Genomic DNA, 13,997 nt, shown 5'->3' on the forward strand with positions numbered 1-13,997 from the left:
TTATGTGTGAAAGAGATAAATCAAAGCTGATTCATTGAATCTGCTGATGAAATTCAGTGAGATCTGGCTAGAGAGCTGGGAAGAAAAATTGAGTAATTAGGTAGAGAATCAAAACACTGGACGATTATGAGAATTCTCCCTGGAAGCCTGGGGGAGGGAGTGAATTTTTAGGTATAAATGTATGCGTGACGTTGGAGAAAGAAAAAAAGAAAAGACAAAACAAAACAAAAAGCCTCCTTCTTAAGACTCAGTTGGGAGGCAATGATCATGCCCTGAGCCTGGGATCCTGATTGTCTTGTATCACTGGGACAAGAATGAATACGAAGGAAGCCCTCACACAAGGCTCAGGGCTGGAGAAGCAGTATCTTCAGGGTGCTCAACACCTGTGCAAATAATGGTAGATCTGATTGGAGTGTGCATACGTGTAGATACATGGGTTCTTTGAGAGGCACATGGATTCAAGAGAAGTGAACAACCATGGACACTGAGGAACAGGGGGAGGTGGCCATTTTAATACATGCAACAAACCCAGGACCCAATTTACAGACAGAAGTATTTAGAAAGATTATGCCATCAAGTGCATACCATGCCATTATTTGCTTCCTGTCTGTACCCAAGCTGGAAGTCCAGGGAAACACCTGTTACATTCAAGCTCTTTTTTCTTTCCAATTGGTAAACAATTCCACCAATTGCACAATGAAAATATTCTGTGAGCCTGGCACCCAGATCTGGACCTCTCAGTTGCTCTAGCTGCCAAAGGTCAACGCAACGTGTCTGCTTTTGACATATTTTAGCCAAAGAATGTTAATGACATTTTCCAAAATGCTGTGCTGTTCCACCAAGTGTCCCGCCCCGGAAATTTGGGATTACTAAAATACAGAGATATCTTAAATGCCAAAAGGCCACAATATGTAGAGATAGGGCCAGCTTCTCAGGCTTTCTGACCGCTTTAGGGACCCACAAAAACACTAACAAGACGAAAAAAATGCATTGCCTCCAACCTAAAAACAGTGAAACCAAAAGTGATAAACATTTGTTTGCGTATCAACAAAACATAACTCACTATCAACTTTATTCATTTTTCTACTTTAGTCCCTTGATAATCTTTGTACCTCAAGAAATTCTGTACGTTAGAATTTGTTCACATTGTAAGAACACCCTCATACGCAAGATGATGTCCCAAAATTCATAGGCATAGGTAAATGAATTTACTTGCACTCAAAGAGTTTGGCAGCAAAATTATAAAAGCTCTTTATTTTATTGCAAAAAAATTCTAATTTGATGTGCAATATGAATGCATTTTAATATCTTTTGTTAGTTTGTAGGATGGGGGCTTCCAAGACTGGCCAGAAATATGGAGGTTTTTAAAATGACCCTTCACTTCTCCCACTGTTTAAGGAAGTCACTAAACTTGTAGAGAAATTCTTCCATGTTAATTGACCTGTCCCTTCTGATTTTTTTTCCTTATCTTTTTCCAGCTTATTAACAAAGTTAAACACAAGAACAAGAACAAGCCAGGAAGGGAAAACTTGCCATTGTTAACATGAAGTCTAGTTGTCCTAACAGATAAATAATAAATTTTAAAGGCAGTGGTTAATTTTTTTGGAATAAATTTTAAAAAGAACATCAGAATTTTATTCTTTTTCAGAATTCCCTGCCTTATATTGAAACACCACATCCTTATTTCTAATGGTTCAGTCTGAATTGATATGCACAACGATGGACAAGAGTCCTAGGGGCCAAAAGCCAAGACCAAGGGTAATTAGGAGCTGTCACAGCCCTTCAAGGGACTAGCACCAAGTCAAACGACAACAACACAAAAAACTGTGTTGTTTTTTTTTTAATCTTTTGAGGAGATATTAAACATCATAGGTATGTCATATGGTTTTTTGTATGATACACTAGAAAAGAATCTCTGAAACTTTACTCCAAGCCTTGTACACACTCCTTCAAGTACTTTATCTACTCGAAACTACTTGGGAGCTTAAAAGTATATTTGCTTGAATGTTAAGTTACCTTAGCATAAGTTATAGTCAGGGTGCCACCGTCCAATTTGTGTCAGTGATAAGTTTTAGAAGGGGCAACATGAGAGTTTACAGACATCGATAATAGCTTCAAATATGACTCACATGTGTAAGGAAAGCTTTTAAGGTATCTTAACCAGTTCCAGAAACCCAGATAGTTAGCATTCTGTTTTCCATTTTCATTTTCATTAAATCGTCATCAATCAGCAATATGACTAAGATAAATAGACAGCGGTACACGAGATAAAATTAGGAAGACTTCTCAAAAATCCTTCTGAAATTCTATGCATGATCCATATTCAGCTTGAAAACTATCAGCTAAGGATGAAATAACCAAAGATTCTAGCATATGGAGTGTGATGTATACCAATTTCTTAAGCCTATAATATAATGATAGGAAAGCTAATTCTGAAACAAATTAAATATCAGTACCTAAAACAATTACTACCAATATTTAGAATATAGTAAGATTTATTTTTCTTCCATTGTCTCTTACTTTCCACACAATAGGACAGGACACTATCAGGACTGCCTTGACTATGTATATAGTCAAGTCTATTTTTTCTATCTGGCTATCATTCATAAAAACAAAATTCAAGGTTCCACATACTTTCATTAATTCAGCTAACAGGAGCTTTTGGGGGAATACGAAGAGTATCTAGCGAGAAAAAGAGAGAAAAATAATGGTCTTGCTTATGTGTCCTGGAGAAGTTATTCTCTTCCTCGTATTACTCCATATACTAGTTACTATAGTATTCCTTTCCCATGTTTTAAAGGCTACTAATCAGAAATTCAGGGATATGAAGGATTTGCAAACTCCAGTCAAAATAGTATTTCATCTATCGATTATCATTCCCATATTGACACTAGCTCCTAGTTTCATTCACCAAACTAGTGATGTCAGGGCCTTAATGAGACAATCCTTCTGCCTTCATCACCCCAACTGGTTAGACCAAACATGCACCTAACAATTCAGTTCTTATACCACCTGCAGAGAGGAAGTTAAATGAGGAAAAGTAAAGTATCACACTGTCACCATCAAGTCTTTAGATAAGTTCTAATTTTACCCAAAGGAGAAAACTTTAACCACAACAACAAAGCTGGCAATGACCATGATTAAATGATGCCTGTCATTCTGTCCCACCCCTGGGAACTGCTCTCCACCCATTCCCGGGTGATGGATGTGTTTCACTTGGTGCACAGGGTTTAGATGTGGCAAAGGAAGCAGACAGCTAAATTCATCAAATCACCAGAGTCGGCAAAGCAGCATTTGATCTGCTCTGGAGAAAGCGATGGGGACCTGAACAAAAACTCACCGATGGCACAAAACCAAGGTCATCTCCCAGTCCCACGAATACATCAAAGCAGGCTCATTTATCTCAAAGTAGGAGTCACAAATGCTAAACCTGGAAGAGATCTTAGAGAACCTGACCTAGAAACCAATCCATTGACACACAAATCAGAGAATTCCCTCCCTCAAAACAAAACAAAACAAAACCAGAATCCATGTCTCAGGACTTACTATCCATAGTCTTTGTTATCTATTAGATGTCAATGTTCTGAATTACAAACTTTATCCAGGTATCTGATTCCACATGGTATATATTTCCTGACCAATAAATCTACATGAAAAAAAAATTAAATTTGAACAAATTTGCTGCCTATATCAACATGAAAAACAAAACAAAACCAAATCCAACTTACCTCTGGGAACCCCTCTTTTTTTTTCCCCCTTTTCCAAATTGCTTTTCAGTGTCTGAAATCTGAAAACCGATGGCCACCTCTCTAGGCTTTTTCAAGGCCCTGAAAACAATGACTTCCTAATAAATCTCTTATTAGTATTAGTATCCTATAGATTCATAATCTCAAGAAAACTTGAGATTATAGGTATCATTTTTTTTCAAAAACTTTATAGTTTAATCATCCCATAAAAAAGAGAAATCCCTTTACTATGACATCTTGCTAAAGAGATAGACCCACAAGCTGTGTCTCTTTGTACAAGTATGTACTTTTTAACACTGGCCACCAAGGAATAATATGCATACAAAACCAAGTATCATATTTTCAAATATCTTAAAAAATAATCATACTACCACCAATTTTGTTCTCCCTAAGTTACTGATCATCATTACCTATGACTCTTCTTGAGGGATAAATGGCCTGAAGATTTTCTTACAAGAGTTCCACAGATCAAAGTAGAAAAAAAGGAGAAAAAAGTTATGATTTCAAAGCAGAAATGAAAAATTCACTTTTGTTATTTGAATGTGTGCCACATGGGAGTCATGATGATCTTTCCATTTGCATTGGTTTCGGACCCTTCTGCAAATGTGTGTTTTCTGATTAAATGGCACTCTATATTTAAAATAAAAATTGGTCTTAAATGTCCATCTCCATTTTCAGAAAGCATATTTTTCAATCACGTCCAAGAGAGTTCAGCATTTTTCCCACTACTGCAAAAAATAGCAACGTGTATCCTCAACGCAAGTATTACAACACATAAATACCCTGTTGCCCTCGTTCTCCCTCCAGCTTCATCTGCTCTCTTGCTGTGTAACAGCTATCGTATAAAAAAGTCTATTCTCACATGCTTTTGATATTACACTATTTAATCACATACAGCTGTGGCTTATGAGACTGTTACAAAACACAATTTTAATGCAGTACTCGAAGCCAATTTTGGATAAACATCAACCATTTACTCTGAATAAGAAGTCCGACACTAAAAAGATTTTCTTTTAAAGGAAAAGACTGGTTTTCTTAGAATTTGGCCTGGGCATAATTGTGACTGAGTCCTCTCTCTGCCAAAAAGACTGATAATGTCAAAAAGGATTGTGTAAAATCATATTAGTGCAAAAATGAAGCCTTCCAGAATTCCTGGAGCCAGGAAGACCTGAGATGAACTTACAGCCTCCTTGTCTTCTTTTGCCTCTCCCTCCCTACAAATCACCCCTACCTCCAGCCCTCTAATAGATTTAATGACTTCATAGAAATAATTTCGAGTTGTAATTCTATTGTTCTTTTCCCAAATTGAGAGCGAAAGGAAACTGCATTAGAAAGATACTGTTAGAATACATTTACCTGAGGTTTCCTTTGATTTGCAATGATTCTGGAGAGAAAAAAAACAAAAACAAACCATGAACTTTTTACATATCTCCTCCTTTTAAGTAGGCACTAAACTTAGTGCTGCGAAAACAATGACTGTATTATAGAAAAGACAGTCCCAGTGATAATAAAGAGTGCGGGGAGGAAAGCAAACAAGACAACTAGAAAGGGAGAGTGGTCCCCTTGTTATGATATTTCTCTTATTTAAAGACAATTAAAATTGCATACATTCTAAAATGAGACAAACAAGATTGATCATGGTTTCATGCTATCATATGACCCCCCGGAAGCGAAAGAAATAGTTGGAGTTGTACCTAAAAGTTCTGTTGCTGGAAGATTTTTAGAAAACCAGTTTTGTATGTTTCAGCCTTTCAAAGGAAAAACAGAACTTGGGAGTTTTCAAGGCTGTTTTAAAACTGGCAAGTTACCAACTCTGGCTATCAATGCAAATCTGAGGCAGGAAGTACTAAGGAAATTCTAAACTCATTCCCTCCCTCTGCAAGATTTTCTACATTTTCATGTGCAAGAAGTATGTTAAGGGGTTGTTCTGTTTTGCTTTTGAAGGATCTGTACATTCACATCTTTGAGAATATCCTCTGCCCCATAGGAGCCTCTCTCTTCCTCTGCCTACTCCTCAGTCCTTTGTGTTTCAAGTGTTTGCTCTTTCTATGGCACAATCAACTGGGCTCTAGCTAGACTTTGGGAGATGGGCGGTTTTCCAGGCTGCAGATGGTTGGAAACTCAGCTTGAAATCAGTGTGCAGTTGATGAATAACTCCCTACACCTGACCCCAACTTCCCACCAGGCTCTGAATACAATCTGAGTCCCACCAGCCAGAAAAACCCTGTTGGGTCCCACAGGCTAAACCCCTTTCTGCAAGATCTTCAGGGGAAGCGGATGGCCAAAGAAGGGAAAGCAGGAGGCTGATGGGAAAGCAGCATGAGTAGAAACCATGCCCCGGATTGGTAGAAACATCTTGACCTGGGTCAGGGTAAGGAGACGGAAGGAAGGACAAGCTTACTGTGTATGCTTGGATGAATTTTAAACTTTTGGGAAGATGACTAAAGTTTTCCAAATATCATGTATGAGAGAAATACCTATTTTTCAGCAGCAAAATGTCAGTTCACTGGGCTGTGATCATGTTTTACTCTTTCCAGCTTTCCTAGTTTGACTAAGTTGCTTTTTCAAGAACCTTCCCCCCACAAAGTACCTCAAATTCAGATTGAAATCCATTCTGGGTCTCACAATGCAATAGCAACAGGTTGGTTGCTTTGAATGCGCTATCACAAAATTACTGAGAAATATTAGGTTACAACTCAATCAAACATGATTGTGGATATTATCATTAAGCTAATGAACTATTTTTTTGGATCCCCGTTCTCTAAAATTTGCTGATTATCCTGGTTGGCCTTCAAATAGCAAATTCGTTTTGATGAAGAGTCTTTTAATCCAGCTATGTCTCTTATATAAATATTACATGTCACCAAGATTTCTTCTTTTCTGCCTAATCACAAATGTTTCTTTTTGGAAGTGCTTCTTTTAACAGGGGGGGGAAATGCCCAAAAGAAAACTGACAAACGACAACTTTTAATGCAGGGTCTTAGAAAGCGAGCATACTAGAACAACACTGCTACAATATAGCTATCAGTTAGTCACTGGGTTTCCATTTTACTTACATGTACACTTGTCTACTATAATATTGTAAGCATTTGGAAAATGATTCAAAGGGCGAAAAGTATAAATAACTTATTTCTAACTCCTTTTTCCTTTTAAGCAACAAAATTAATGGATTAGTTCTCATGTAATGGGTAATAAGAGGAGCAGAGAAGGCAGGGAAGTGTCCCAAGTTTTTCTAAAACTTTAATTGCATTTGAGGAAATGGAAACATTTCCATTTATTTAGAAATCCTACTTTCATTTTGTTTTATCATAAGAAAGTAACAGCTGTATCTAACACACATATTTAAGTAGAAAGAGAAGGTCCAGTATTTTGTACTTTCTGAATGAATACAATAATAAGTCTTTCAGTTCTTTAAAAACTCCATAAAGATTTTTCACCCCAAACTAATGTCAGTAAATGGCTTTTTGTTGATTAGTTAAAAACACCTGAATTTGTAGGACAGCTTAAGTTATGATGTCCCCAGAATATTTTATTGTCAACCACAGAACTCTATTTTTATCAACCATAAGTATTCTTTATATATCAGCATCATTTTAAATAGCTATGAGTTTAAAAATAGACTATAACTATAAGCCAAGGCTAGAAGGACCGTAAATTTTATGAATTCCACCAAGGCTTACCAAATAAACACGAGCAGCATGTATTTCCTTCAAAAAATAGTATAGATTATATTTTAAGATATAACTATAAAAGGAACAAAAACATGATACTGAAATAACCTAGTTGTTTTCATGCTATCCTGGGTCATGATAGAACTTTCTTACAGAGTATTCATGCTGTCAGAAAGTCCCCACATTTTAAAGTATGATTGGCCCTTCTTCTTCCCATTCCCTGTGTGCCCAAGTTTCAAACCAGGGCACGTTTTCACATCTTCAGCTTCCAGGAATGTTATTAATGTCTGTCATTTCGTAACTACCGTAACAGTATTCGACAATGTCACAGCACTGTCCGAAATTTTACAACATAATAATCAATATGAACTACCACGATAGCCAAAGTAGCTGATCTTATATTCCCTACCACCCTGATCTGATTACCCGAATATCAGCTTAGGTCACCTAATGGATCTAGCTTCTTTAAAAATGTTCCAGAAGTTGATGGCTTTGACTAGCTTGAAAGTAACAAGATCCAGATGCCGCCTGTCTACACAACACTAAACTACACAGGACCCCAAAACAGATTTTTTTTTAAATTCCCTCTATATTTTTCAGGCTCTCCTCTTTTCCCTCACCACTCCACTTTCTCTCTTTACCCCAATCTCTCTCTCCCTCTCTCTCTCTCATACACACACACACAAACACACACACACTTCCCATCAGTGTAGCTCATCCAGCATCCTGTCCTTAATATAATGTGCACGACATTATTTCCTGCTAGTAATAAGTTAAAAGAAATATCAAGCAGGAAAGCAATTATTCCATTATTCCATTCATTTTTATCTAAAGTTTCCTCTCTGAATATACTTCATAGTAAAAAACAAGAACCAAAAAGAAAGCGTGAATTTTGAAACATTTGGAAAAATTTAGCCAAATGAGTAAAAGGGATGGAATGTCCGATATTTTTCATGGAACCCTTGGGCTTGTTTTTGTTTCTTTGGGGGATGAGAAGTGACTATAAATTTCCTCTTTTTAACTTGTCCTTGCTTTGCCATTTCCTTGACGAAGGCAGGCAGCACTCTTGACCCAATCCCCCAAAGAGTTAAAACTCAAGGCACTGGAGCAGGAAGGCTGGTCTACTTAAGCAGCAGCCGCACAAACTAAATGCTCGCAAAGGCAAAAAGCAACGTGCGAGTCGACCTTGGAGGGGCAGGGCGAGTCATAGACGATTGAAACAGAAAGGAAAAAAAGCAACAATTTTAAATATAATTCTGAAAGTCTGCTGCTTGGTCTGGTTTACAAATAGGCATTGTTTGATGAGACAGAATAAGTAAGAGCTAACTACAGCATGAATTACCAAATACTAATCACATCAACGAGTCCTGGTGACGGCACAGATCACTCAGGCACGCCTTGTTCACTCTGGGCATATTTATTTATTAAGAAGACAGTGGAGTCTGGCTAATGTGATACAAAATAATATCATCTGTAAAGAAATACAATCCATGCGAAATACAATCCATGCATTCAAAGTGGTAACTCTACCAACATCCCCACCCCCCCCAACCCCCTGAATCAAGTCCAATGTAATGGACAAATTGGAGCAGTGATTTCACACCTGAGAGTCTTTCATGTCTGAACTGCAGGATAAAGTTCATGGTTGGCACTGCCCACTGCTTAGTTACGTGGGCTTGCCACTGACCCCGTAGTGATCATTTGAGCACACACAGAAAGACTCAAGTATTTAACCAATTCATGTCCAATTATCATCAGTTACATTTCATCCTGTTTCAAGACCCAGGCCTCCGGATGGCAGCCAGCACAGAAAAACAGACCTTCTAAAAGTAAAGAACATCACTGTAAAAGCTCTAAAATTCAGTCTCTAGCGTCTCGATCGTCCTCAATATAAAATCAAATATGTAAGGCAAATAAAAAAAAAAAAAAAAAAACACACCCAAACAAACTCTTAGGGACTTTAGTTAGCTGGACTATACCTTCCCACACCCTTCTTTCATCCTATACTCAGTGATTAAAAGTTTGAGTTGCCCCCACCCTGGTGTGTCCTATCCAGGGGGAAAAAACCTTGTAGAGCCGCAAACAAAGAACAGCTCACCACAAAAGCCCCTGAAATTGTATTCTTGTGCCTGATCATCACTGTTACGATCTCCTTTCTAACAACCCTGTCCATCCGCAAAGCACTTTAGTACGGATATCAGGAACGTTTTCATGTTGCCAAATAACAACAAAGGGACACGAGCGAAACTATTATCTCTCCGAAAAGAGAAAACCACCATCCCGGGGCTTGCTTTCTTCTCAGAGTCTCCTCTGCCTCATTAACTCCATTGGTATGTTACTAATTTCAAAGAACCAGGAAGAGGTGATGGGGAAGGGGAGGTAAATAGTAATCCACATGCCTGTCTGTTTCCCATCCCGAGTGCAGAAGGATACCACATTGCTTGCCAGACTGTGGGTCGAGCCATACCTTGGTTTGGAGATAGTGAGGATAGTAGTAAGTGTACTGGGGGTACATTTGTGGCTGGTCCAGGCGTTTGCCCATGTAGCTGGAATCTTTATCTCCGAGGCAGGGAACTGGATGACAGGGTATAGTGCCCCAGGCCGAGCTTCCTCTTAAACCACTATTCCTGACAGTCCCGATGACTGATGAGGCTTCAGAGATCCCTCGTCTTCCACCACTCGCTAGTTCCAACACGGCAAGAATTTAAAAAAGAAACACACCAAAAAAAAAAAAAAAAAGAAAGAAAGAAAAAAGAAAAAAGGAGGGGTATCGGTAGGGAAAAAAAAACAGCAACAACAACACAGCCTCCCAGATCGTGCTTTTCTTCCCCCAGCTGCTAGGGTCCACTTGGGATGAGGCAGTTTGTTCTCTACCAGGCTGTGTGGAGTGATGTCAATTGCCAGCGTTTGTAAAGAGAGAGAGAGAAAAAAAAAAATCAAAGTCCTTTTAGCACAACTCCGAATCCTTGCAGATCAGCTTCCTGTCTCCTGTTTGTCTCTTTCCCCACCTTAAAGAAAAAGAAAAAAAAAAAAAGAAGAAGAAGAAAGAAAGAGAAAGGAAGAAGAAACAGGAAAAAAAAAAAGAAAGAAAGAAAAAGAAAGGGAAAAAGAAAAAGAAAGAAAAAAAAAAACCTTGCACAGCTTAGTTGCTGCTGTCTCCCTCCCAGAGTGACATGGTGTTCGGGGCTTGTCCTGTCCTTTCATTCACTTCCCCTCCTTCCAGCCGGTGGGTGGAACCGAGAGAGCCTCTCCAGGGAGCAGCGTACGCAGTCCAGAAGGCTGCAGTATTTCCTCCAAGAAAAAAAAAAAAGCCTGCTTCAACCTCTGCTGCAAGCAAAGTTCCGATTCCCTCTGCTGGCTATCTCGAATAGCAAAGCAATTTTTGCAGCAAAGCTGCTGCCGCTGGAACTGAACCCGGGCAACTCAAATGCGGGTGGTGGATTATTTCTTATCCTTCCCTCCATCTACCCCACCACAAGAGCTGCCCTCTTTTTTTTTCTTGCCAAGTTACAAGGTAAGCCACACTGCTAAACAAAACACAGAAGACCACGGGAGGGAAGGGAGGACGAAGGGAGGAAGGAAGAGAGAGACAAAAATAAAAGCAGAGGGACAACCCTTGCTGGTTAAAATGGAAAAAGTGTGTCCCGGATGCTTTCAAAACCTGTTAAAATACGAAAGCCAGATGAATCCAAGACCTGGTTCAGAAACTAACCTTATACGTCTCGGAAGACACGGAGGATGCTAAGTATTGAAGAAATTCGAGAGTCTACTCCAGGACTACTATTGGCAAGCAAGCCATGCATCATCAGATCACAATGACCAACTTCCCATAGCAGAAATGATCATTCTTATCCTTATATCCATTTTGTAAACAGCAAAGGAGGAATCCCATTAGTTTTACGGGTGTCTTTATAAATAAAATCAGGGGTTCTCTCGCTGCCTACCTCTTTATGATTGTTTTGATTCATGGACGCTTTAATCACTTTACTGATATCATCACAAAAAAAATCATAATTACTTGGCAGAGTTTTTCCCCACCAATAATAAGTAATATTCTGACATGTCTATAAGCTATTACGTTATGGTACAAATTGTTTCAGAGAAAATATATTTCCTTTAAGGGTCCCTTTTCAAGGCAGTCAAGGCTAAAATTAGACATGCCAGCCGTGTTTTGCTGTGAGTGCTCACGCATGCCCAAAGCATGGGCAGACCAATACTGAGCTCCTCTCCACTTTGTCAAACCAGCTCTGTTCTCCACAGCCCAGAGTTGCCTTTTCAGATAAGAGGTTCCTGGTACAAATCCAGCTTCCTAGGGAAGAAGAACAGAGAATTCCAGCCCAGTGTACAATATGGTGTCTATCCACATTCCAGCCCTGCCCACCCCTGAAGTCACTGGCTTCTCCTAGGGGTCTGATTATTGGATGTGTGAGTGCATGGATGTTCCTTGGAGAAAGATAACGATGGTGGGTAAATAGTTTTATGCTTGACTTTTGATAAGAACAACAACCAGAAAGAAGGAAGGAGAGAGGGTGGGAAGGTATGAGTTAGAAACCCTGATATCACTGTCCTTAAGAAAAATCAACTCCACCAACATTGAAATGTGTTTTTCTGGGCCTCACTTGCCCCATCCAGAAAGTGGAAATGCTGCCAACTTATCTGGCTGGAGGTGGTAAACTGAATCAGATACTAAATCAAAACTATATTGTTTTAAAAATCATTCAGTGACATCTCATTGCTCAGACAATAAAGTCCTGACTCCTTAGAATAGTTTTCAAGACACTGGAAAACTCAACTTCATCCTCCAGACTCAGACCGTAAACTCCACCCCTCACAGTCTATTACCTGAGTCACAGTGAAATGCTTTTGAACTGGAATACGCTCTCTCAGGGCCTTCTGTCATCTGCTCTGCCCCAGAGTGGTCTTGCCTCCCCATTCAGCCCATCCTTCAGCTCTCAGTATGGATATCAACCCTCGCTCGGAGGAGCTTTCCCTGAACCCTCGCTTCCCTGCTGCACCTTACATTTGCCCTAATAGATTGCTTATCCTGGGCAACTGCCTGTTAATAGCATTTTCGTTTCTTCTATGATGCCCTAAAAGCATCAGGAAAAGCAGGAAAGTAGGAGGTCCCATCATTCTCATTCACCTTCATATTTCCAAAACTGTCATGGAATCTGGCACAAAATGGGTGCTCTGCAAATTTTGAAGAATAAGATATCTTACAAACGATAAGAATTCCAACCCAACTCATATCCTTCTCTCACTATGTTTTAGTACATTTCCGGATGCAGGGGCTAGAGTGATAACACAGATCAGTACAATGTCCATCCTTCATAGAATATGTATTCTAGTGAAGGAGATAGGCAAGTGAACAGGCCATATAAATCAGGTAATATGTAGTACTGTTCAGAAATATAAAGCTAAGTAAAGAGAAACAGAGTCACAGGGATTCCACTTTCAATAGGATAGTCAGGGAATGCTCACCAAGAAAGAGCTGGGGGGTTAAAGAAAGGCTGGGAACCACACCCTGGGTGTTGGGTATTATGAGAGCACTTCTTGTGAGAGTCTTGGCTCCCACCCAAACTGCCTTCGTTCCAATTCTGCCTCTGCCAGATCACTCTGCCTCCTTTCCTCATCCGTCCAATGTCACTACATACTTCATACCGTTACCATGAGAATTCACCAAGACTAACATGCAAAGCATTTATAACGCCTTGGAACATACTGGATCTGCTCAATAAATGTCAGCTCGTATCTAGGGGGAGATCATCCCAGACAGAGAGAACAGTAAGTAAAGAAGGCCTGGCAGCAAGAACATGTCTTTGACATGTACAAGAAATGGCACAGGGGCTGAAATGGAGCAAAGAGGAGTTAAGACTATCAAACGAGACTGGAGAGGTACACTGGGCCAGATCATATAAGCCTTAGAGGGAACCTGGTGAGGAAAGCTAAATTAATGACAGTTAATAGTACAGCCAGGACTCTATCCAAGTATTTTGACTGCAGGTCTAGTCATCTTCAACTATAGAATGCTGTCCTCCAAAATGACTTACTGAGGTTCCTCCGAAAAGCAAGACTTAAAAGATCAGGATCCTCGGTTGCTGCTGGCAATTTTGCCACAATGAACAAAGGATACCAGTATTCTTTTATTAACAACTGGCCTAGCTACTCCTTGGAAGGAAAGGAACAGTGTCTTATTTACAAATGAAAGACCAAATAAGTAACTCCTCAACCCAAGCTATAGCTCACTTATATGTAAAGTCCCAGCATGTGTTGATGCTTTCTGCAATTTCTACACAAATTGCCACTTTCGAAAATGTTATTCTATTTCATTGGATTATTGCTATCTTCTTGGCATCAACTGTCATTAGCCTAAGCACTTTCACTGAACATTTAAAGCTTTTCTTAAATAATGCAAAGAGAGTTTACCACTTGTGAGAAATGTAAAACCTGTGTTTTATTATTTTTTTTTTCCTTCAGAGATACCAGTAGCGATCACAATTGTGGAGGCAAGATACTCATGTCAGAAATGGTTCTTATATCATGTCTGCTCTGTTGGAGAAGTAGCACTTTCCATTTAAAT

General features: G+C 39.3%; 1 protein-coding gene across 1 annotated transcript in view; it reads right to left on the bottom strand.

The window, feature by feature from the left end:
- The window catches only part of RBMS3 (RNA binding motif single stranded interacting protein 3), a 668,889-nt gene extending 658,260 nt beyond the window's left edge, over window positions 1-10,629 (bottom strand). The window contains exon 1 of the mRNA XM_081826971.1: window positions 9,885-10,629. Within this exon, the coding sequence (XP_081683097.1) occupies window positions 9,885-9,959 (75 nt within the window). The 5' untranslated portion in view covers window positions 9,960-10,629. The remainder of the gene's footprint in view (window positions 1-9,884) is intronic.
- Window positions 10,630-13,997: the final 3,368 nt, after the last annotated feature.

Source organism: Leptonychotes weddellii, chromosome 1 (assembly GCF_054177405.1).
Source record: "Leptonychotes weddellii isolate Sample4059 chromosome 1, ASM5417740v2, whole genome shotgun sequence".
NCBI lineage: Eukaryota > Metazoa > Chordata > Mammalia > Carnivora > Phocidae > Leptonychotes > Leptonychotes weddellii.